At 35.5% G+C, this 23,992-nt stretch overlaps 4 protein-coding genes across 7 annotated transcripts; 2 read left to right on the top strand and 2 right to left on the bottom strand.

Annotated features, from left to right (window-relative positions):
• Positions 1 to 2,458: 2,458 nt before the first annotated feature.
• Positions 2,459 to 3,947, bottom strand: LOC106155155 (uncharacterized). Its single transcript, XM_013529877.2, has 3 exons — positions 3,570 to 3,947; positions 3,259 to 3,329; positions 2,459 to 2,830 (listed from the first exon to the last, which is right to left on the bottom strand). The coding sequence occupies exons 1-2, from the start codon at positions 3,885 to 3,887 to the stop codon at positions 3,294 to 3,296; spliced, it is 354 nt and encodes a 117-aa protein (XP_013385331.2). The 5' UTR covers positions 3,888 to 3,947; the 3' UTR covers positions 2,459 to 2,830; positions 3,259 to 3,293.
• Positions 3,948 to 6,079: 2,132 nt separating this feature from the next.
• Positions 6,080 to 7,720, top strand: LOC106160870 (uncharacterized). The gene is made up of 3 exons (XM_013537641.3): positions 6,080 to 6,416; positions 6,823 to 6,889; positions 7,271 to 7,720. The coding sequence occupies exons 1-2, from the start codon at positions 6,096 to 6,098 to the stop codon at positions 6,856 to 6,858; spliced, it is 357 nt and encodes a 118-aa protein (XP_013393095.2). The 5' UTR covers positions 6,080 to 6,095; the 3' UTR covers positions 6,859 to 6,889; positions 7,271 to 7,720.
• A 2,208-nt stretch (positions 7,721 to 9,928) lies between these two features.
• LOC147762914 (uncharacterized) lies at positions 9,929 to 10,865 on the top strand. The gene is made up of 2 exons (XM_087008461.1): positions 9,929 to 10,332; positions 10,801 to 10,865. The coding sequence occupies exons 1-2, from the start codon at positions 9,976 to 9,978 to the stop codon at positions 10,834 to 10,836; spliced, it is 393 nt and encodes a 130-aa protein (XP_086864587.1). The 5' UTR covers positions 9,929 to 9,975; the 3' UTR covers positions 10,837 to 10,865.
• Positions 10,866 to 12,106: 1,241 nt separating this feature from the next.
• LOC106160869 (deoxyhypusine synthase) lies at positions 12,107 to 23,990 on the bottom strand. Of its 4 annotated transcripts, XM_013537637.3 has the most exons (11): positions 23,921 to 23,990; positions 23,575 to 23,727; positions 23,139 to 23,375; positions 22,090 to 22,315; positions 21,041 to 21,205; positions 14,863 to 15,081; positions 14,496 to 14,582; positions 14,108 to 14,213; positions 13,836 to 13,939; positions 13,168 to 13,293; positions 12,108 to 12,908 (listed from the first exon to the last, which is right to left on the bottom strand). In XM_013537637.3, the coding sequence occupies exons 4-11, from the start codon at positions 22,288 to 22,290 to the stop codon at positions 12,780 to 12,782; spliced, it is 1,137 nt and encodes a 378-aa protein (XP_013393091.2). In that variant the 5' UTR covers positions 22,291 to 22,315; positions 23,139 to 23,375; positions 23,575 to 23,727; positions 23,921 to 23,990; the 3' UTR covers positions 12,108 to 12,779. The 4 variants fall into 4 exon arrangements, with proteins under 4 accessions (XP_086864585.1, XP_086864586.1, XP_013393091.2 ...); XM_087008459.1 differs by lacking the exon at positions 23,139 to 23,375 and having other exon boundaries at positions 12,107 to 12,908; XM_013537639.3 differs by lacking the exon at positions 23,575 to 23,727 and having other exon boundaries at positions 23,807 to 23,966.
• Between the last annotated feature and the right edge of the window lie 2 nt (positions 23,991 to 23,992).

Below are 23,992 nucleotides of genomic sequence, written 5' to 3'. Positions count from 1 at the left end.
ACACGGTGTCTGTGAATGGCGATGTATTTATTAACTTACAATGGGCGTTATGGATTTTATGATCCACAGATAAAAGGGCCGTGTCTTATTGTTTATAAATGTATAAATAGTCCTGAATTATCTGAGAAGACGTTGTTCCTATGCTGGCACAGTCTCTACGTGTCGCGTGACATGTGAGATTTATCATATGAACTTATGAGGTGGACTGTCGCGTGTAATTTATTTAACAAGTCCGTATTGTAATCATGGTAATGGACGAGCTTCATGGCGACTGATATTTTCTAGAAAAGGGCTGATAACCATCACTAATTCGCACGCCAAAGTTTTTAGTATGTGCCCTTCCCAGGGTGACTGTAGTTAATAGTATATTAACATGTGCAATTTATCTATTTAACTATACTACGATTTATGGTAGCAGGTCAGCAAATCACGGTGATTCCAGACCAAATTACTGAAAAGACCAGTTGACCTTTGAATAGGGATCTTAGGTTGCCGGAATCTAGAGTCTGATAGAGAAAGCGGTGGCTTTGTGTTACATGTAGTGACAAAGTGTATTTGAAGTCACTATTGTTTCATCTGTCTAATTCTTTTTTGTCGCTCGTAATTGAATATGCCAAAGTTCACATCAATATTGTCATCCAACATATTTTCATCCAACAAGCCCGCATATGAATTTGAAAGGTAAACTAAGTGAATACTTTGAAACGAAAAAAAAAAGAGGGAAACCGTTTTCAAATGAAGATAAAACCCCAAAAAAATATTTGTGGGCATTCGACCATTTATTTTTCTAAAGGGGTCAACTTTTTCAATGGTACAGTCCGACTGATACACATTCTAACAGTTTTTCAGCAGTTTACACAGCAATGTGCCATTTCTTCATTAAAACACCCATGATAAAAAAGGTGTACGTGAATTTTAAAGTTTCAAATGTCTTTTTACAGCGTGGGAATTCCTCTTCCAATCTCTTAAACCTACAATCAAAAAACTGATGAGAGTGGGTCCCTTTCTGTTTCAGGTTGGGCCATCGAAGTCTATCTTTGTAGACATGGGTGAAGAACTTTATGGAAAGAAAGTCGCCACATCCAAACGTTAATTACTCCTTAGTGATCTCTTTGTTTTAAATCCACCCACTTCTATATCAATTACTATGACTACATGGCGAGACACCGAGAAAGCAGTAGCATACATTTTGTCTGGTCTACAGACTAAAATATTTTCCCTTTAATCGTCCTTTTTAAAGTCCTACTTAAGTACATCCCTTCCTATCTCTCGACAGTGATGAAATGTAAAGAATTTAGGAAGGCCCTTACAGGGAGTGGGAATATGTACATAGATACACTGTTAAACAATATTCCTGAATTGTATGTTACGAGAACCCCTCAGTCGTACAACAGACTTTGAAAAAATATAAGAATATAATATCCATAACAACATTGAAAAAGTAAATAAGTTAATTCTTCTTTATTTCCTTTCAAATTGACATTTCCTTGGGGTTCTGCATACTCGTTAGTGACTGTTGGAGATCGTGGCGTTGAGGTTTACAGTTGAAAACACTCTGTAAGAGATATTAGATTTCTTCAATAATCTTAGCAGATACTGTCAGCACATGTTTTTGTCTAGCCTTCGGTTGATAATTCTTAAGCATTTTGCCTTTAAAATACTCTTTATTTATTGTATGGTTATTCATAACTGCAATGCATCATTATTGAATCCGGGTAAATAAAGCAATATGATAAATAGTTTTATTTTACTTTTGAGCAAATATTTATGCTTAGCTGTCAAAAACACTCGTACATTTTTACAATATATGATTTAAAGTAAGTATGCTTTTATGCAAATGCGTTCCCGGGGCATAAGGGCGTGGCTTGTATAATATACTTATAATGTACTTGCAAAAGCTTGACCTGGCCCAGCGAACAAACCGAAGTTCTGTTCACCCCTAGTTAAAGAGCATCTTTACGATCAACGCCTCTCTTAATTTCTTTGGTTTTGACCAATAATGCACTTACTACAGATACAGAGGTCAACTACCCGTAGCTTAATGGAGAATGTTCACGCACCATATTTCACAGAATACGTGTTTAGATTTTTTTTATAGAAGTAGATGGATACTTGAATAACGTTTCGAAAAGATGAAGCCCATATTAGACATGGGAAGTTTCGTAAAGGCAATAAAAACCAGTAACATTTCTCGGAGGAATATGCACCAATGATTTGCTCTCAGATACGGTATGAACAAAAAAAAGGAACATCGTAACAGTGCTGGTTATATAGAAAGCTTTCAACACGTATTTCTATTAATCTATTCCCTCCCATTTTAGGCGTCGTTCATTTATAATAATAAGAAGAAAAAGAAGAAATATTTTATTATTATTATTATTATTATTATTATTATAACTCAGTCATGAATAAAAAATAAACTGAAAACACTATGAAAGCAAACGGTAAGACTTGGAAGTATATTTTCAAAAAGGGTTTTTTATTCCTGTCTCAACACAAATTCGTAACAGAAAAAATTCACATTTGAAAATTGGACAAGAATTGTATTCATACAAAAATTCAATGAAATAAAATCAATAACAATGTGTATGTTTAACAGTAAGTTCGTATGCATCAATTCGCGTACATCTCAGTCAAGTCAAGACGGCAGTGAAATCTTAGTCTTGACGTATTCAATGCAACTGCTGTGTGTCAGTATTCACGTCGTGGTCATTCTTTATCAGCCTGGACGTCCTTAGGCCCAAACATGATATGGTATATTATGTGTTATTAGAAATGTTGTATGCAACTCCAGTGGGACTCACAAAAGGGTGTTCGTCAAGAGTCCGGACTGAAAAAAAAAATAGCGTTGTAAACAGTTTGGTAATACAAGGCATATTTATTGATAGTCCTAGAACGACAATATGATTTTCTTCAAACATATAAGAAATAATACAATTTAGTGTGACTTTTAAAATGAATAGTGTACGAAGATCCCTATATCATTTTAACAGAACTTTACTATGATATATAATTTTTATTTTCAGTGACGGGCATTATCAGACCCCCCCCCCTCCATCTCTCTCCAATGAACCAAAGAAAACACATTTGAATAATACTGTATTTCACAAACGTGCGTACATTCATCAAATACAAGGCCCGAATTTAATGCATGTAGAACCTGCACTAGGTTGCAGCAGAAAGTCAGGTATAAAAAATAGACTTGCCTGACTACGCCACAGGAAATAAAAAAATAAGGCAACATCATAGCCTACTTACCGATTGGTCCTCACTCGGCCGCAAATTTAACAGATTTAACCAAGGAGACCAAATTTGCCGAAGCCAATTCCCTGAAAAACGACGAAACAATTTGTTGAGTTAAATATATTCACAACTTTTAATCTATGAAATGTCTTTTTCTTCATATTTATACTTCGAAAGCACAGTAAATACCGCAATGCTGAGAAACTGAGATAAAATAGCCAATCTTTTGAATAAATTGTTTTCTTACAATAAAGCAAATTATTAACTCAAAACTAAATCTTTTTGTATTTTATGTCCATGACCTAAGAATGAAATAAACTGCTTACCTTGCCGTAACCAAGTCCACCGTAACCTCCGAGACCACCAAGACGGCCAAAGCCACCGAAGCCAAAGCCCTTGCCGAAGCCACCAATACCACCGTATCCGATGCCCTTGCCAAAGCCTCCGATACCTCCGTAGCCAAAGCCCTTGCCGAAACCGCCGATGCCTCCGTAGCCGAGACCGCCGAAGCCGAAACCTTTGCCGATGCCGAAGCCACCAATGCGACCGATACCACTGCCGTAGCCAACTGGATATCCCTTCAGGCCTGGGGCGGCATAGGCGACGGCGGCGAGGGCCAGGAGGAGAGCGATGCACTTCATCATCTTGACTGTGGGGGTTAGCTTAGTTACTGCGCAACGGCAATTAAGTCGAATGATGACAGCATCTGCGTCTTTCTTTTTTATAGTATCTTCAGTGCGTGATAGTCCTCAATCATATTCATAACTTTTGTTTTATCTTCATCGACATTCCATGAGCGCGTTAAGCATTTTTGAAACAAACGATCAGTATGCAGTGTGGCATGACTACAACATTACTCTTGTAAGTAATTTATATCTTTAAATCTATTTAATTTCCCATGAAATTAAATTAATGCCATATATACATGTAACACGACAATTTTACGTTTAACTTTATTTACTGTGATCAATTATTTATCATTTAGTTTGTGGTTATTAATCAGAAACCTGATGTTGTGAGTAATGTATGAACAGTGTTGTAATAATAGACTGGATAATTTTTGTTTTTCGCAAATCACACATAGACAAAGGAAAAAGAATTGCCAAAAAAAAAAAAAAAAAACACGATTTCAACTAAGTTTCTGATTTTGGACAATAAATTTCTCCAAAACTTGACCAATATCTTTGCTCTCAGTTTATATTACAGATTAATGCAAAGAATTTTTCATCATTAACTAACAGCGAATTCTTGTTTATATACACTTTGCATTATAAGCCTATACAACCTGTGTCTCAGGAGTAATTTCGATTTTATTAAACAGTACTTCTTCGACCTCTTTAAGTAAATTTCCTAACTACGACATTAATAAACTAGTATACACACAATGGACAATAGAAGTGTCACCCCTACTGAACCAATACTTTGGGGGAGATAAATGACTGTGGAATGATATGCTCCTGGTATCATTTTATTTACATCAAATTTCACAAAAAAATGTGGATCAGGCATTATAACTACTCAAGATCTGCCTACGTTGATTATTGATTACTTGATTATTATTTGATTACTCTGATTCAGAGGGGGCGACACTTCTATTGTCCATTGTGTATACATGTAGCAAAACAACTAGAGCGAATTAGATAAATGGGAACAATTGGAATAAAAACAGGTTCTTTATCTTTCTCTGAGAAGCATTGCTAAAACCATGTCAAACCATGCAAGGTACCATAATTTTTGATACAGAGGGAAAAGAAACTGCACATAGCGCGAATGGCATTTATTTGATGTTACACGTAAGACCTCCTCATATATTCTTGGACAACCCGGTGTTTGCTCTCAAATTGTTAAGTTAGCTTGTCAGTCGGTGAATTTTCTGATAAAGAATGGACCATTGCCTAAGACAATTATGAATGAAATGCTAATTGAAATGGGCGTCGCCACTTCAAAGTGCTAATTACACGTATACTTTTGGACATCTTCTTTCTCATCACGCCATTTAGTGTATGTTTTAAACAGTGTATATTATCCCGTGTCAAGACCGAACACGTGAGATGGGCGTTGAAATGAAATGATAAGATGATAACGAACGCTAACAAGGTGTTATTAATTGTACCATTAATCACCCCCCCAATTCTACATTGTTAAAAGCTGTCAAAAACGCGTTTCATGTTACAATAGTAATTGGGTCGTTTTAATCAACATTTTTGTGAAAAAAAACATAATAACAAACTTAAAACACAATCTGATCTTCATTCTTTATTTCATCAGTAGTCCAAAAAGTGTGTGTTTTCATAACATTCTATTTTCTAAAAGAATATTCGTTTTGTCGGAATTATATTTGTGCTTGATAAATTGGAAGAGCGCTTTTATAAAGTTTTGCAATATTCTTTACAAAATTCATTTTGAGCTTTACATTCCTTTTTAATTCTTAAATAATAATAAAAGGCTAGGCTTATTTATTTTGATACAAAAATTTTGGCCACATGCCTTTGAAAATTAACTAGATTTTAAGCCATTTTCAAATCGGCTCAAAATCAACTTGCATATGAAATGCCAATGTTATCTTCTTATCGCAAATTTTTACAATGGGTCTTACATAGGGTCCCATCTTCACTATGAAAAGCGAACATTGTTCCATATACAGGTAAAACCCTTCATCTGGTGAGAAGATTTAAAGATTCAAATTTACTAACAATGAGCTGCGCTCGACATACAAAGCTTTTAGTTTGAACACCCTGGAAAATGTTTAACATCACGCACTGAACACCAGGGTGCTGGGGCCTATAAAAGGGGAAAGGGACAGACGCTGTCATTACTCTACTGCATTAAAGGTAGCAACCTCCACAGTCAAGATGATGAAGTGCATCGCTCTCCTCATGGCCCTCGCCGCCGTCGCCCACGCCGCCCCAGGCCTGAAGGGATATCCAGTTGGATACGGCAGTGGCATCGGTCGCATTGGTGGCTTCGGCATCGGCAAAGGTTTCGGCGGCTTCGGCGGTCTCGGCTACGGAGGTATCGGTGGTTTCGGCAAGGGCTTCGGCTACGGAGGTATTGGCGGCTTTGGCAAGGGCATCGGATACGGTGGTCTTGGCGGTTTCGGCAAGGGCTTTGGCATCGGTGGATTCGGCCTCGGCGGCTATGGCGGAGTTGGCTACGGTCTTGGTTTCGGCAAGGTCAGTGAAACTTCATTTCGTTTAAAAAATAATATCTTACTGTACGAGCAAAACATATACATTTTTGTTAACTTTAAGGAGCTCAAGAAAAATTTTTTCCATCATTTTCACATATATATATATAGATATTAGGTTATACAGCAAGATGAACTTATTATCTTAAATAGTTTCAAGTTCATCATTTCTTTTATTGGAATCAGTCGGAAGAACCATTCTTTTAAATGTTACTTAGAATACACTAGTTACACAGAAAAATATTGCCAATGCCAAGCGTTGGACGTTTAAATTTAAAACAATGGCATAATCCATCAATTATACACACTGTATATTATTCAATTTAAGCAATTTTATCAACGTTTATTTGCAAATCTTCCTAGATTATAAAACATTCATTATTATATTCCAGGGAGTTGGCTTCGGTAAATTTGGTCTCCATGGTTAGATGTCATGACTGGGGAAGATTTAACACTGAGGTAAGATTGGATATGATGATTTCTTTGTATATTATTGTGCAATTTATTTAGTTACAAATTTGAAATTATGAAATTATAATTTGGTAACCGTTGGACAGAGAGTTTTCCCCGCACGTCTTCATTTGCCACATAACATCAACAGATACATGCAGAGAGAGAGTGAGAGAGAGAGAGAGAGAGAGGGTGACTTCGAATACATTTTCTTCGAATTTAAATGCATAATTTTCATTCAAGAAAAGAATGTTTAAAAAAGTAACGCAGTTTATTTTCATGGTAAGAAGACTCAACATCATTGTTGTTTCTATTTCCTCACAAATGGTCTTTGCACACTTCATATATGATGAAAACTGTAGAATTATACACAATCTTTTATCATTTCAGAAAATAAGCAAGATCGCAATAAGGTGTACGTTTTGAAGATCTCACGAAGGCTTCTTCAGTAATTATCAAAATATACATGAACATTCTGAACGACGTTCACGCTCGAAAAAACAAAAGTGTACGTCTCCACGGAAAGACTAAGGTTTATCATTAGAGAAAACTACGGACCTCTTGCCTTGGCTAAAAATTGTTTCAACTAGACAAATTGTATCTCTACTACCAGTAGTGCCTTCCAAAAGCCAATAGCTAACCAATGGACATGGTGTTATTTTGAAGTGAAAGAAGTAAATACCTTGTATGTAGGCCTACATGTTTATAGGCTGTAAAATTGTAACACCAAAGGTGATGTCGTTGTGTATCATTTTGTCACTTTATTGACAATTAAACTTTTTTGTTTTTAATTAATATTATTTGATGTTTTTAAAACATGAAATAAACTTTCCACCTTTATTTGTTGAGTTGTGTGCTATTTCACATCGTTTACAGCAATGGGGAGAAAGGGGAGGCTCAAATTCCGGTTATTTCTTTCTTACGGACTTATTTCTGATTTACATTTTTTTCTATAAAATTTATCGCTATGACTGTCAACATTAGCAGAATTAACTTAAACATAACGTGTGAAAAAGCCTTTCATACTATATCTACTCTAGTCTTCATAACCTAAGAACCGTGGTCTTTATACAACTGCTTTCCGCTCTAGATTATTTTATTTTACATGTAATACGAAGTGTATATTTTAATATTGACAGTTTTATTTTAACTGAGGTCACAAACCTTCTTTTCTAAGGATTAATGTAGGCCCACAAACAACGCAAAAAGAACATACAATGAACATATGTTTATTATTATTATTTTTTTGTTTTTTTTTTGTTTCTGAATCCATAAAAATTGTCACATGACACTGTATACAGAGAATGAGAGGCTATATATAGTTGTTATGCTATAAAACGAATGCATTTTTTCAATATTCAATAACAGTACTGGTATCTTCCTCCATAATCAAATGTTCATATGGACTGAGCAAACTCCAAATAATAATCTGACACTTTATATAGATGCTATCACGCATAGATAGAATGAAAACAATACGCTTTACATAAAATATCCCATATGTTATCTTAAACAAAACAAGTAATATATAAACCAATGATTTCTCACCATATAATTATATAAAATGTATTTATATTAGAGCAATTTATTAAAACCTGCTGACCTCGCAGAAATTACGAAAAATCAGTTTTTTTTTCTAAAGACCTTTCATGACGTGCTCTCCTTAGAAATACTCGTCTTTGTAGTTATAAAACATCATAGAATTGATCAAGCTTAACAGGATGATGCAGGCAGAAACTCCCATTTTTTACCTCTGACAATGATTGTTAAAGGTTAGGTCAGAATGACGATATAACATACATGTGTATATTGTGACACAGAGTAAAATGAAACTGCATCTTCTGTAAGAACTAAGCCTTTGGCCAGCAATTGGGGGTACTTTATGGGCTCATTCCCTAATAATTCAGGTTATATCAGGATGATTTGCTTTTCTTGGTTGATGTTCCTTCTTCAAGATAGTTTGCTTTTCTTGCTCGATGTACCTTCTCCCAGAATTCTGTCTTGGTTTTTAATTGGGAAATTCCTCGCAAATGTTTCAGCAACAAGCAGAGGAACCTCAACCTCAACCCGGTGTTTGCTCTCAAATTGTTAAGTTAGCTTGTCAGTCGGTGAATTTTCTGATAAAGAATGGACCATTGCCTAAGACAATTATGAATGAAATGCTAATTGAAATGGACGTCCCCACTTCAAAGTGCTAATTACACGTATACTATTGGTCGTCTTCTTTCTCATCAGACCATATAGTGTATGCTTAAAACAGTGTCTATTATCCCGTGTCAAGAGCGAACACGTGAGATGCGCGTTGAAATGAAATGATAAGATGATAACGAACGCTAACAAGGTGTTATTAATTGTACCATTAATCACCCCCAATTGTACATTGTTAAAAGCTGTCAAAAACGAGTTTCATGTTACAATAGTGATTGGGTCGTTTTAATCAACATTTTTGTAAAAAAAAAAATCATAATTACAAACTTAAAACTCAATCTGATCTTCATTCTTTATTTCATCAGTAGTCCAAAAGTGTGTTTTCATAACGTTTTATTTTCTAAAATAATATTCGTTTTGTCGGAATTATATTTGTGCTTGCTAAATTGGAAGAGCGCTTTTATAAAGTTTTGCAATATTCTTTACAAATTCATTTCGAGCTTTACATTCCTTTTTAATTCTTTAATAATAACAAAAGGCTAGGCTCATTTCTTTTGATACAAAAAATTCGGCCACATGCCTTTGAAAATTAATTAGATTTTAGCCATTTTCAAATCAGCTCAAAATCAAAACGTATATGAAATGCCATTGTTATCTTCGTATCGTAAATTTTTACAATGGGCCTCACATAGGGTCCCATCTTCACTATGAAAAGCGAACATTGTTCCACATACAGGTAAAACCCTCCGTACTGTGGTGAGAAGATTTAAATATTCAAATTCACTAACAAGAAGCTGCGCTCGACATACAAAGCCTTTAGTTTGAACACCCTGGAAAATGTTTAACATCACGCACTGAACACCAGGGTGCTGGGGCCTATAAAAGGGGAAAGGGACAGACGCTGTCATTACTCTACTGCATTAAAGGTAACAACCTCCACAGTCAAGATGATGAAGTGCATCGCTCTCCTCCTGGCCCTCGCCGCCGTTGCCTATGCCGCCCCAGGCCTGAAGGGATATCCAGTTGGCTACGGCAGTGGCATCGGTCGCATTGGTGGCTTCGGCATCGGCAAAGGTTTCGGCGGCTTCGGCGGTCTCGGCTACGGAGGTATTGGCGGTTTCGGCAAGGGCCTCGGCTACGGAGGTATTGGCGGTTTCGGCAAGGGCCTCGGTTACGGAGGTATCGGAGGCTTTGGCAAGGGCATCGGATACGGTGGTCTTGGCGGTTTCGGCAAGGGCTTTGGTATCGGTGGATTCGGCCTCGGCGGCTATGGCGGTGTTGGCTACGGTCTTGGTTTCGGCAAGGTCAGTGAAACTTCACTTTGTTTTTAAAATAATATCTTACTGTATTAGCAAAATATATACATTCGAGTTCTTAGTTTTTTTCCTTGAAAGCATTTTGTAAACTTTAAGGAGCTCGAGAGAAGTTTTTTTTCCACCATTTTTTAATAAAAATACTAGGTTATACATCCAGATGAACTTATTATCTAAGATAGTTTCAAGTTCATAATTTCTTTTATTGGAAGCAGTCGGCAGAAACGTGGATTCTTTTAAATGTTACTTATAATATACTAGTAGGCCTAACTACACACACTATATATATATATATATATATATTGCCATTGCCTAGCGTTAGACTTTTACATTCAAAACAATGGCATAATTCATCAATATACGGATTATACACACTGTATACTATTCAATTTAAGCAATTTTATCAACGTTTATTTGCAAATCTCCCTAGATTATAAAACTTGCATTATTATATTCCAGGGAGTTGGCTTCGGTAAATTTGGTCTCCATGGTTAGATGTCATGACTGCCGGGGAAGATTTAACATAAAGGTAAGATTGGATATGATCGTTTCTTTGTATATCATTGTAAAAATTATTTAAGTACAAATTTGGCATTATGAAATAATAATTTGGTAACCGTTGGACTGACAGATTTCCTCGTAAATGTCTTTATTTGCCACTCAACATCAACAGATACACGCAGAGAGAGAGAGAGAGAGAGAGAGAGGTGACTTCGAATGCATTTTCTTCGAATTTAAATGCATAATTTTCATGCAAGAGAAGAATGTTTAAAGAACTAACATAGTTTATCTTCATGGTGAGAAGACTCAACATCGTTTTTTTTTCTTCTAATTTCTCACAAATGGCCTTTGCACACTTCATTTAAAATGAAAACTGTAGAATTATTCACAATCTTTTGTTACTTCAGGAAATAATCAAGATCGCAATGAGGCGTGTGTTTTGAAGATCTCATGAAGGATTCTTCAGTAATAATCAAAATATACATGAACATTCTGAACGACGTTCACGCTGGAAATTTAACAAACGTGTATGTCTCTATGGAAAGACTAAGGTCCACCATAAGTGAAAACTACAGGCATTTTACCTTGGCTGAAAATAGTTTCAACTAGACAAATTGTTTCTGCACTACCAGTAGTGCCTTCCAATAAGCCATAGCTTACCAATGGTAATGGTGTTATTTTGAAGTGAAAGAAGTAAATACATGTATCTTGTATGTACATGTGTATAGGTTGTAAAATTGTAACACCAAAGGTGATGTCGTTGTGTATCATTTTGTCACTTTATTCACAGTTAAGCATTTTTTTTTTGTTTTTAATTACCATTATTTGATGTTTTAAAAACATGAAATAAACTTTCAACGTTTATTTGTTATGAGTTATGTGCTATTTCACGTCGTTTACAGCAATGGGGAGGAAGGAGAGGCTCAATTTCCGGTTATCTCTTTCCTACGGGCTTATTTCTGATTTACAATTTTTTCTAAAAAAATTTATCGCTACGACTGTCAACATAAGCATATTTCACTTTAACAAAATGTGTGAAAAAAGCCATCCATACTATATGAAACAAGTCTTCGAAACCTAAATTTTAATATGCAATTCCGAAAAGTGTATTTTTTAGTATTGACAGTTTCCTTTTAATTTTGAGGTGACATACTTTCTTTTCTAAGGATTAATATATAGGACCACAAACAACACAAAAAGAAAATATAATGAACACGTTTTACCCGAGTCGGTGCTTTTTATTTATTTTTTTAAATAAAAATTGTTATATAACATTTCTGTTTTCAGAGTATGAGAGGCTACATATTATTATTATTATTATTATTATTATATTAAATGAATATATATTTTAAAATGTTCAGTAGCAGTACTGGTATCTCCTTCCATAATCAAATGTTCATTTGGATTGGGTTAACTGCGAATAAAAATCAGACACTTTATATAGATGCTATCATGCATAGATAGAATGAAAACAATATGCTTTACATAAAATATCCCATATGTTATCTTAAACAAAACAAGTAATACATGAATGAATACTCACCATGTAATCATTTAAAATGTATTTATATTAGAGCATTTAATTAAAACCTGCTGACCAAGCAGAAATTATGACAAATCAGTTTTTTCTGAAGACCTTTCATGAAGTGCTCTTCCTCTCCTTAGAGATACTCGTCTTTGTAGTTATTAAACATCATAGACTTGATCAAGCTTAACAGGATGATGCAGGCAGAAACTTCCCTTTTTTCTCTGACAATAATTGTTGAAGGTTTAACTTAATGACGATATAACATATATTGTTGCACAGAGTAAAATGAAACTGCATCTTCTGTCAGAACTAAGCCTTTGACTAGCAATTGGCGGTACTTTATGGGCTCATTCCTGAATAATTCAGTTTCTATCAAGATGATTTACTTTTCTTGGTCGAAGTTCCTTCTTCAAGATAGTTTGCTTTTCTTGCTCGATGTGCCTTCTCCCAGACTTCTATCTCCGTTTTTAATTGGGAAATTCCTCGCGAATGTTTCAGCAACAAGCAGAGGAAACACAAGACTGGCATCTGCATACACCTGCAAGATGGATTTTTATCTGATAGTTGCATACGTAAATATAAAGATTCTGCATTGTAGTTTGTTATATATATGTATAAGAGAGATGAGAATAATATCACAGAACAAAGGTCCATTTTTGTGATAAAATAAACTCATGATCGACACATCAAAATTCAAAATTCGACAAACAAAATTCTCACACCTGTGTATAAATAAAGGTATAAATAGAGTTGAATACACAAAAACGGTCATTTGTTGATATTCTGAAAAAATGTACCTTCACAGGTTTAGCATCTTTCTTTATCTTTCCCCAGGAGATAGCCTCATCTGGCCTAGCTCCAGAATCACTGCCATCAAATTCTTGGGCAGTATTCACAAATAATGAGAAATCTGCTCCATTCCTCTGAAAAATGGAAACCAAGTCAAAAGTAAATTAAATGCATGATAACTTTCAAAATATGCACGTTCTATCTCAAAATTCAACCCAATACCATACCACATCAGATAATATAAGGACTGTACAAAAGTTTGCACAAAGAGTGCCTTATTCCTAAGGTAGTATAAACTAAGGAAACCCTATATTTTATATGTAACTGTATGCGTATGGCACTGATGAATGCATACAGCATCTTGAATGTGTTTTACATTTCCAACCTAACACAATCACTGGATCTTCTCCCAATCACAATAATTACTGACACCAATCCACAAATACACGTGGGTATAAAAGCTACTGCATATAAAACATTATCAAAATGTGATTTTTATTTCTGGGGAAAAAATAATAACCACATGTAATGGATATAATGACAGATATATAGCAGATGTTACAGAAATGTTACATACCCTGTATTTATAGGTTAGACTTAAGTTCATCTATATTTCCTGAAACCCTGACATTGCTATTGATCATAGTTTTTGACAGCATATTTATTATATACTTGCCATCATGTTAGCATTGCAGATATGGTGTTTCACCAGGCCCCCACCAAGAATTATCATTCCCGAGTTTTGCGCAAAGATCGCCTGGCTATTCATCCGACGTATGTCTGGAAATACATGTAGAAGAATGTGTAATGTAAGCATGTACAATCTAAAAATTTCAAATCAACCTACTGCAATACACTCTGGGATAGACACAACATGCAATGGCAAACAAATTACACCTGTACTTTAACCTTGTAAAAGAGAAAACTAAGCTTTTTGTGTTCACAAACCTTCAACAATATCCAGAACCAGACCAGGGTTTTTATAGGAATGAAAATACAGCATGTCTCCTAAAGAGCCATCAGTAAGAGCAGGACTAAATACAGGAATGTTATTCTGGAAGAACAATGAAATATTTTGTTTGAACAAAGTAAATCTCTGAAAACATCACTAATTATCTTATAAAGTGTGAGCACTCAAAATACATGGCATGTGCTACTTCATGAAAAAAAATGCTTTAAATTTAAACACCTCAAATTAGTATTTTTGCTTGAAAAATTCCTAGCAAAAAATTGTAAATATCAATAATGATTCTGGAGCAAGTACCAAAAGGGATACATTTTTAGGAAATGTTTAGTATACAATTAATATCTAATCATGGTGATTGATTTGTCTTACCTTGTAGGCCCAGTAATAAACAGACTGTGGGTTGTCAATCTCTTTGCCAAATCTTGCAATCATTTTTGATGGTGTCCAGTTCACTTTCTGCAGAAATAATTATTTTATTAAACAGCAGAAATTCATGTGTGTAACCAAGGGAAATTTTAACATGCAATGATATTTGCCTCAAACCTTTCTTTCGGATTAATATATATCTAGAGTCCCACTGTTATTTTTCTGTTTTTGCTCGATAGCTAATTACTTACCAAACCAAAGTGTGATGCACAAAAATTTTAAAAAAATTGATCATTTTCTAAAATTGTACAATAAAACTAAATGGGACTGGCCTCTTATTACCAATTGCAATCAGCATTGAACTTCTTACTTGTTCCTGCTGTTCTACCAGCATCTGGTCTAAGATTGGCATTATCCAGTCTTCAAACAAACAGTAATTATTGTTAGGAACAAGTAGATTCCCAATCCTATTGATGCCCTTCTCTCTCAGCTCCTTGCCTTTCAAGTGGAAGTCCCCTAGGTAAGTTGGAGCCATGCACTTGATGAAGTCTTCCTCAATACCCCCAGCTGTGGTCACCAAAACATCCACCTGACACAGTAAAATTGTTATTTTAAGCACACATCCACAGTATAAAAAACTCTATGTATTCAGGTGTACTATACAAAACATTTAATATTAATTATCTCGGATTTCAGGTACCCTTATGTAATTCTGTTACATGTATTACCAGCAGGTCAACCAACAGATCTACAAATTTTGTGCACTGAATAATGTTGGCAACCCTGCACTTTACTTAACAATATGAGAATAAGTAAATAAAGTCATTTATACAACATCAACATACTCTGTTTACTACAAAACACATAGTTATTTCAGTGATGAATTTGGCCATTTCTGGGAACAATATCATTTACGATTTTACACCTTTCAGTCCACCACTTCCACCAATTCAGTCCATCTTTGAAATGTGTCAACATATGTATACAACACAAGCACTTTATTTATGTTTTTTTTACAAAAAAAAAAAAAACAACAAGGCAGCAAAGCTGTCAAATGTACAGACAAAAATCAGAAAATAACAATTCACAAAATAGGCTACTGTCAATTCTGGTGCAAAAGTACATTATACTTAGCTGCAAATTCAACGTCAAATTTTAATTATGCTCAACAGGTAATACTGACGTAAGTAAAATGTGTTACAAGCATAAGGCTTCAGGCCCATGGGAGTTCAAGTTCACACTTTCAAAATGGCAGAATGAGAAAAATGAAAATTTCATACAAAATTGCATAAATTCAATAATAAATGATAACCCAATAGAGCTGGCTTTCTAATTTGAACTGCATGCCATTCCTAAAAATCATACTTGTAAGTTAAAAACTAGAGGATCAGAGAGGCGATACCGCCTCCGAATATTGTACCACCAGCTGGAGCAATCACATTCGTATAGACCCCCACATACACAAAATAAGGGTCACAGCCACCAGTCTTCTGCTTGACAAGCTGTAAAAATGCAATCAACAAGAATTTTCAAAATATGCAAAAAATATATATGCCTAAAAATGGTACAATCAAAGTTAAGTTCATCGTAAGGTAGGTCAAAATGCAATTTCAAGGTCACAGTAAATTGCCAGTATATGACTTCCTATTCAACTTCAATAGTAACTATGGACCTATCTCTGCCAGTTTTGGAGATAAAAGGGAACCAAAATGTGCAAAGTTCAGTTCATGGTGAAAAGTAGGTCAAAGGTCAATTTCAAGGTCACATACAGATTGCCAGTATATGACTTCCTATTCAACTTCAATAGTAACTATGGACCTATCTCTGCCAGTTTTGGAGATAAAAGGGAACCAAAATTTACAAAGTTCAGTTCATGGTGAAAAGTAGGTCAAAGGTCAATTTCAAGGTCACATTTAGATTGCCAATATATGACTTCCTATTCAAGTTCAATAGTAACTATGGACCTATCTCTGCCAGTTTTGGAGATAAAAGGGAAGCAAAATTTGCAAAATTCAGGTCATGGTAAAAAGGTCAAAGGTCAATTTCAAGGTCACATTTAGATTGCCAGTATATGACTTCCTATTCAACTTCAATAGTAACTATGGACCTATCTCTGCCAGTTTTGGAGATAAAAGGGAACCAAAATGTGCAAAGTTCAGTTCATGGTGAAAAGTAGGTCAAAGGTCAATTTCAAGGTCACATACAGATTGCCAGTATATGACTTCCTATTCAACTTCAATAGTAACTATGGACCTATCTCTGCCAGTTTTGGAGATAAAAGGGAACCAAAATGTGCAAAGTTCAGTTCATGGTGAAAAGTAAGTCAAAGGTCAATTTCAAGGTCACATACAGATTGCCAGTATATGACTTCCTATTCAACTTCAATAGTAACTATGGACCTATCTCTGCCAGTTTTGGAGATAAAAGGGAACCAAAATTTACAAAGTTCAGTTCATGGTGAAAAGTAGGTCAAAGGTCAATTTTAAGGTCACATTTAGATTGCCAGTATATGACTTCCTATTCAATTACAATAGTAACTATGGACCTATCTCTGCCAGTTTTGGAGATAAAAGGGAACCAAAATTTGCAAAGTTCAGTTCATGGTGAAAAGTAGGTCAAAGGTCAATTTCAAGGTCACATATAGATTGCCAGTATATGACTTCCTATTCAACTTCAATAGTAACTATGGACCTATCTCTGCCAGTTTTGGAGATAAAAGGGAAGCAAAATTTACAAAGTTCAGTTCATGGTGAAAAGTAGGTCAAAGGTCAATTTTAAGGTCACATTTAGATTGCCAGTATATGACTTCCTATTCAACTTCAATAGTAACTATGGACCTATCTCTGCCAGTTTTGGAGATAAAAGGGAAGCAAAATTTGCAAAGTTCAGTTCATGGTGAAAAGTAGGTCAAATGTCAATTTCAAGGTCACATTTAGATTGCCAGTATATGACTTCCTATTCAACTTCAATAGTAACTATGGACCTATCTCTGCCAGTTTTGGAGATAAAAGGGAAGCAAAATTTGCAAAGTTCAGTTCACGGTGAAAAGTAGGTCAAAGGTCAATTTTAAGGTCACATTTAGATTGCCAGTATATGACTTCCTATTCAACTTCAATAGTAACTATGGACCTATCTCTGCCAGTTTTGGAGATATAAGGGACTAAATGTTATAATTTTGGAGTTACCATAATGTGCCATAAATTTCCTACAGAAAAAATTAATTAAAATAAAGAAAAGGTCATTTTGGTCAAAATTCTCGAAATGGGAGGTGCTCTGAAGTTCCAGATGTTCACATTTGATGAAATAATGTCATTTTTGACCACAAGTTGTCTGCTTTGCCAAGCCTTATGTTTTATTTTTATGGATTTCAAAATTTATTATCCATTACCGTACTGCACATTTTGCTTTCACCACCAATATGTACTTTTTGATACAGCGTAACTCGAAAACCGTATGGAATACAAAAAAACCGAGACCACTTCCAGTGTTGGGCTTTACATGCTCTACAAAATGCAAAAAAGAATGGGTCTCTAGCATTAACGGTTCCCGAATTAGAGACAGTTTTCAGTTTCGGTATCTTATGGCCGCTACTCTCGTGAAAATGCACCGATTGACCCCAAATTCACGGATATGAAAGATGACCTGAAGGGTAACACTTTCCAATAATATTATTGGTTAAGTCTGTGTGGTGTCTGAATAACAGGGCAAATAATTTTTTTTTCGTAAAAAAATTCATTTTTTTGAAAATTTTGGCCCGTTTGACCTTGAAATAAAGGTCAAAGGTCAAATCCAAGGGCATATTTGAAATCTACACATATGACTTTTGGAAAGCCGTCTGTAGAAATTTTTCCCATAATTCCTTCCGTAGGGTAGATAATTAGCATTTAATTTTGCCATTTTTAGACAAGGGTGCATTGCAATGAGTGCCACACCTAGACCCCAAAACCGACAAAGCCCAAATTTTACGTGGAACGAGCTGAGATTATAGGTGACCTAAATCCAAGAGATGGGTATGGGGGCTCTTACCGTCTAGGAGGAGAAGCGGTAACGGTAGCCGTCCGGCGGAGCCGGCGGAGCCGGCGGAGCCGGCGGAGCCGGCGGAACGATCCGGACGGGACTAAAACCATGTGTACCGCCAGCGCTAACGCTGGTGGTACAATAATAATAAGTAACACAGTTTTTCTTTTCATAATGTTTGTAGTAGCAGTGCAAAAATATTTTTGTTAATTTTAATGTAACATTACATAATAAATAACAGAATAATTATCACCAATTTTTGATTATTGACTATAAATAGACGGACATGTAGAAAATTTAATTACCATTCGGCTTCATGTCCATGGGAGCTCCAAATCCCACAATGAATATCCCAAAACGATAAAAATGAATATTTCACTAAAATGTATAACTTCCAGAAAAAGAAGCCAATTAGACTGCTTTTCCAACTCGGGATACATTTTAGTCCTGTGCTTCTCTTTTGAAAGTTTGACAGTAATAAGTAACAGGGTTTTCCCATAATGGTCATCATAGCAGCAGCACCAAAAATTGTGTTTTCTTCTATTTTGATGCAACATTACATAATGCTTAACAGCATTATGACCATCAATTTTTAATAATAAAATAAATGTATCATGGATTTTCAGAAAATGTGACTAGCTTGGGTCTTCAAGCCCGTGGAGGTTCTAAGTGAAAATGCCAAAATGTGAAAAATTAAATTTTCACAAAAAAACTGTTTAATTGACAGAAAAATTTACCAAACAGACTGCATTGCCTACTGAAGCTGTGTTTTAGTCCCATGTTTCTTTCCTGAAAGTTTGAGAAAGGTAAGTGACATGGTTTTCCATAAATGGTCATCATGGGAGCGATGCCCAAATAGGGGTTTCTTCAAATTTTGGTGCAACATTACATGTTTAACAGCATAATGACCATCAATTTTTAATAATAAAATATTAGTAACATGGACATTCAGAAAACGTGACTAGCAAGGTCTTCAGGCCCATGGAACTTCAAAGTCACACCTTGAAAATGCCAATATGTGAAAAATCAAATTTTCACGAAAAACTGTAAGATTGCCAGAAAAAAAATTAGCAAACAGACTGCATTGCCTACTGAAGCTGTATTTTAGTCCCATGTTTCTTTCCTGTAAGTTTGAGAACAGTAAGTGACATCATTTTCCTTAAATGGTCATCATGGGAGCAGTGCCCAAAATAGGGGTTCCTTCAAATTTTGATACAACATTACATAATGTTCAACAGCATAATAACCATCAATTTTTAATAATAAAATATTGGTATCATGGATATTCAGGAAATGTGACTAGCAAAGGTCTTCAGGCCCATGGAATATCAAAGTCACACCTTGAAAATGCCAAAATGTAAACAAGACAGCACTGTTCTGAAATGGGTTTATTTCCATTTTTAATACTTTTTTTAACATAAAACAAAATAAACAGTTTACTGCCATTTTTATATGTTCAACGAAGAAAATTGATGAGATGGGAAAAGTATCAATAGAACAGTGTTAAATGTCCAATTTCCTGTATTCTGAGATTCTGAACATAGTTAAGTGGATGATTGAATCTAACAAACTGCAATGATATGACTTTTTTTCCAATTTTGACACTTTATTACACAATACATGATAACAAGTTTACTATCATTTTTACATAATCAACTAACAATGTTGTAAAGTTGCAGGAAATATCAAACAAACACTTTTACGTATCTTATTAGTTCAATAATGAGACTGTTAACATGCCTAAAAACTAAAATTGAGGAAATGTGAAAGAACAGCATAACTTTTAAAACAATGGCCCGATTATGCTGATTTTCGAACTCAACCTGCGTTTTAGTAAGATTGACCACTCCTGTGAGAATAATGACAATTGGCCAATCTGTTTTTCTTTTATTGCGCTATCAGGGTTGAATATATGCTGAAAAAAGTGAAAAAACAGCATAACTTCCCTAAAAATGGCCCGATCAAGTTGATTTTCGAACTCGACCCGCTTATTATAAATATTCATCAGTTCTGTAAGTTTCCAGCCAAAAGGTAAAACAGTTTTTCACTTATCATGTTTACGGTGTTGCATAAATGCTGAAAAAAGTGAAAAAAACATCATAACTTCCCTAAAAATGGCCAGATCATGCTAACTTTTGAACTTGACCTGCGTATTACAAATATTCATCAGTTCTGTAAGTTTCAAGTTAAAAGGTAAAACAGTTTTTCACTTATCGTGTTTACGGTGTTGCATAAATGCTGAAAAAAGTGAAAAAACAGCATAACTTCCCTAAAAATGGACCGATCATGCTGATTTTCGAACTTGACCTGCGGATTATGAATATTCATCAGTTCTGTAAGTTTCAAGACAAAAGAAAAAAGGTTTTCCACTTATCGTGTTATCGGTAAAAGTGCACGGCGACGACGACGGCGACGACGACAGACGGAGATGATGGCTATATGTACAGACACATCTGTGTCTGTACATAAAAAAAAACAAAAAAACCTAAGGGTATGTGCCATCAAAGCACTGTCCTCATCCACTAGCTTACCATGTTGTGCTGCACTAGATATCTGATGGTCTCTCTGACTCCTGAGGAAATCAGGTTAGATGTATACCCCAGAAATATAGTGCAGTTAGTCTTCTCGCGACCAACAGGGTTGAAATTAGCTTCTTGCCTCACTTCTTCTGGAAGGGGTTCTAGTTTCTTTTCAATCTAAAATGTATGAAAATTTATCAGCTGCTTCCTGGTATGTGTACAATTAAATACTAATAACTACTTTCAGGCCCGTAGCCAGGGGGGGTTCGGGGGGTTCGAAAGAACCACCCTTTTTGCTGGGAAAAGGTCCACTCTAGGTAAAATTTGATCTATGTACTTGAAGATTTTATCGTAAAAGGTCCACTTTTTCAGAAAACGAACCCCCTCCCTTTGAAATTGCTGGCTACAGGCATGACTTTCTATGAAAAACAGACATTGCTCAAATGCTATGATAAAAAAAAAAAAAAAAAAAAAAAAAAAAAACTAAGACCAAATATACAGGTATATCTCTCTTCTTATCCACATGAAATTTTAACAAACAAGCAAAACAGCATGAAATATTCAGTTGACATTCACAGACACATTAATCCAGTTTAATATCAACATGATACGCTTCAGTAACACAAGCATTGTCTCCCCGATCCCCCATCCATATACAACTCCATTAAGTGCCTCATGCATATAAGTTACATCACTGGATTAACACTGCATTTACGTAGAGAAATATTAGGGTTCTTCTGTCATACATGTATCACAAGTCCCAATCCTCTTAGATACCACTGTCTGCTTGAATCAACCCAACTCTCGCTGACTGCAATCACCTTAACTGAATCACATGCCTCCTCTTGGCATTAAGTAGAATACAAAAAAAGCTTGTGATTAAACAAGTATGTTGAAAACAAGAGGAGGCCTGTCATCCAGTTAAGCTGATTGTACTTAGCCAGAGTCCCTGCAGAGCTAAGCCGATCTACGTTGACTGATGGTGTCTATGGGAATGGAGACAAAAGTTCTTGGCTAATATCAGTTGCCTATGAATTTCAACCTGACACAAACATAATCACCATTTTATTAATCTGTTCAACGGCGAGTCCAAAATTAGTTGCCTGGAACCCTGAAGTGGTGTACATCTTCAGCAGCTGGTGGTAATCTACGCCATTGTTGAAGTCATAACCCTGGACAGTCTCGGAGCCCTCGGGCATTTCCTCACTCTTCAGCAGCACTGAGTCCACAGCTATACTGGGAGGTGCACTCTGGCCGGCCATGGCTCAACTGAATGTCTTTAAAATTCTGGAGATAGATTTTTTTTTTGTTAATTCTTTTCCACTTATTATTTAAAAAAAAGCCCATTTTCATGCTCAAATACACAAAAATTAAAAAAAAAACATTACATCAGCTACATGTTATCTAATCAAAAAGATTTTCTCATTCATACTTTCTGTTGTTGCACACGAGCCAATGTTTTCAGGATGTTTAAAACCATTTGATCCTGACTAGCTGTAGAACGAAGCAGCCACAGATGCAAGGCAATGATGCTTCCTTTTTACCTTTATTTTAATTCAATATATAATCTACAAAAAGTGTTCTTCATGTACTTTTACACAACAGAGAGGCACATCAAATAAACTTGGCCCATCAAAATACCTTACAGAAATTTAAAAGACCATTTGCCCATCCTAATAAATCTAGCCATAATTTACTTTCTTGTCCAGTAATTATTGAATTACTGAAGACTGTCATTAACAGATTTCTGAATATGTGAAACAGGCCATAAAATGACACAAGGATTTTATGTGCCAGAAAACAAACCAACACGCAGTGATGCTTAGCCCAAGTGATCTTTCAACCATTTGGTTCCAGGTGGGAAATAATACCTGACATACCTCGCACATTTAAATGTCTCATAGTTTCAGTTTTCAGTGGATGTTTGCAATTGACTGGAGCATTACTGGTAGATTAGCACTTGAATCTTACCAGGCCGAGAGCCAGGTAGAAAAAAATCTGTTCTGGATAAAATTTGACCTAGGTACATGATGGTTTGATGGTAATAGCTTTACTTTTTCAGAAAAAGAACCCCTCTTCTTTATAAATTGCTTGCTACATGCCTGCTTACCTTAATTCACAGTAGTGTTGACAACAAGACTGGTTGACCTTTCAGCAGTGTGCAACTGGAGGAGGTGAGAGGTAAGCAAAAGATTTGAGGCTTCCCAACATGCAGCTGAGTCCCTAGCAGGCCGTCATATCCTCTCTGTTACCTCTAACTTTCGTGCATTAGCACATATCACAAATTATGCATAAATAGGAGTGCTAACACAACTGGTTCAGGGGCTGAGTACTTGAAGCTATATTTCTGGAAAGCAAGGCAATACAGTACCAGTATGTGTCACATTGTGTCAACAATGGAAGCACTCAATAATGACACTTTTTTTACTATGTTCAAGATGCCACATGCCTACAACAACTTTTATTAAAATCTTATAATGTTAATGAAAATAAACACGTACAGTGTACATCAAGAAAAAGCACTTAGTTTGGACATGTTTTTTTACCTTAAAATGACTTTCGGTAGAGAATTATAGTCTCTAACACACCATAGATGTCTGCGTGAACTAGTTTCGTGAAAAGGAGCAGACGTTTGAAGTCTGTGCTAGGAATAAAGAGTATTTAGATTCTTATCCGGCTGCTCTTCACAATCTCAAAGCCTGACAGAGAAAAGTACAAGATGATTATTTTATTCGGTAACTAGAAATGAGATTGAATTTTTTCTAATCGGTTACCTACCCAGGAGATAAAATGCTTATCGGCTGTTTAGCTATAACAATTTTCAAACACAAATAATTATTAATCGAGTACGCAAATACACGCAATTTGCAAATGTATCATACAAGCACCAACCGGCCATAGAAATTCACGTGTAGCAGACAGCTTCCGCACCTGCGCACTTCTTTACTTGTCTATATTCTCGAC

The sequence above is a fragment of the Lingula anatina genome, chromosome 3 (genome assembly GCF_051362555.1).
Source record: "Lingula anatina isolate TDL-2025a chromosome 3, LinAna3.0, whole genome shotgun sequence".
Lineage (NCBI taxonomy): Eukaryota > Metazoa > Brachiopoda > Lingulata > Lingulida > Lingulidae > Lingula > Lingula anatina.
This window is presented reverse-complemented; position numbering and strand designations above follow the sequence as displayed.

Coding starts and splice junctions, on each gene's coding strand:
- LOC106160870 (XM_013537641.3), top strand. CDS start 6,096: ATGATGAAGTGCATCGCTCTCCTCATGGCCCTCGCCGCCGTCGCCCAC. Junction 6,417..6,822: donor ACGGTCTTGGTTTCGGCAAG/GTCAGTGAAACT, acceptor ATTATATTCCAG/GGAGTTGGCTTCGGTAAATT.
- LOC106155155 (XM_013529877.2), bottom strand. CDS start 3,887: ATGATGAAGTGCATCGCTCTCCTCCTGGCCCTCGCCGCCGTCGCCTAT. Junction 3,330..3,569: donor GTGGACTTGGTTACGGCAAG/GTAAGCAGTTTA, acceptor GTCGTTTTTCAG/GGAATTGGCTTCGGCAAATT.
- LOC106160869 (XM_087008459.1), bottom strand. CDS start 22,290: ATGGCCGGCCAGAGTGCACCTCCCAGTATAGCTGTGGACTCAGTGCTG. Junction 21,206..22,089: donor TTGAACAGATTAATAAAATG/GTGATTATGTTT, acceptor CATACATTTTAG/ATTGAAAAGAAACTAGAACC. Junction 13,294..13,835: donor TCTGCAATGCTAACATGATG/GCAAGTATATAA, acceptor TCCATTTTTCAG/AGGAATGGAGCAGATTTCTC.
- LOC147762914 (XM_087008461.1), top strand. CDS start 9,976: ATGATGAAGTGCATCGCTCTCCTCCTGGCCCTCGCCGCCGTTGCCTAT. Junction 10,333..10,800: donor ACGGTCTTGGTTTCGGCAAG/GTCAGTGAAACT, acceptor ATTATATTCCAG/GGAGTTGGCTTCGGTAAATT.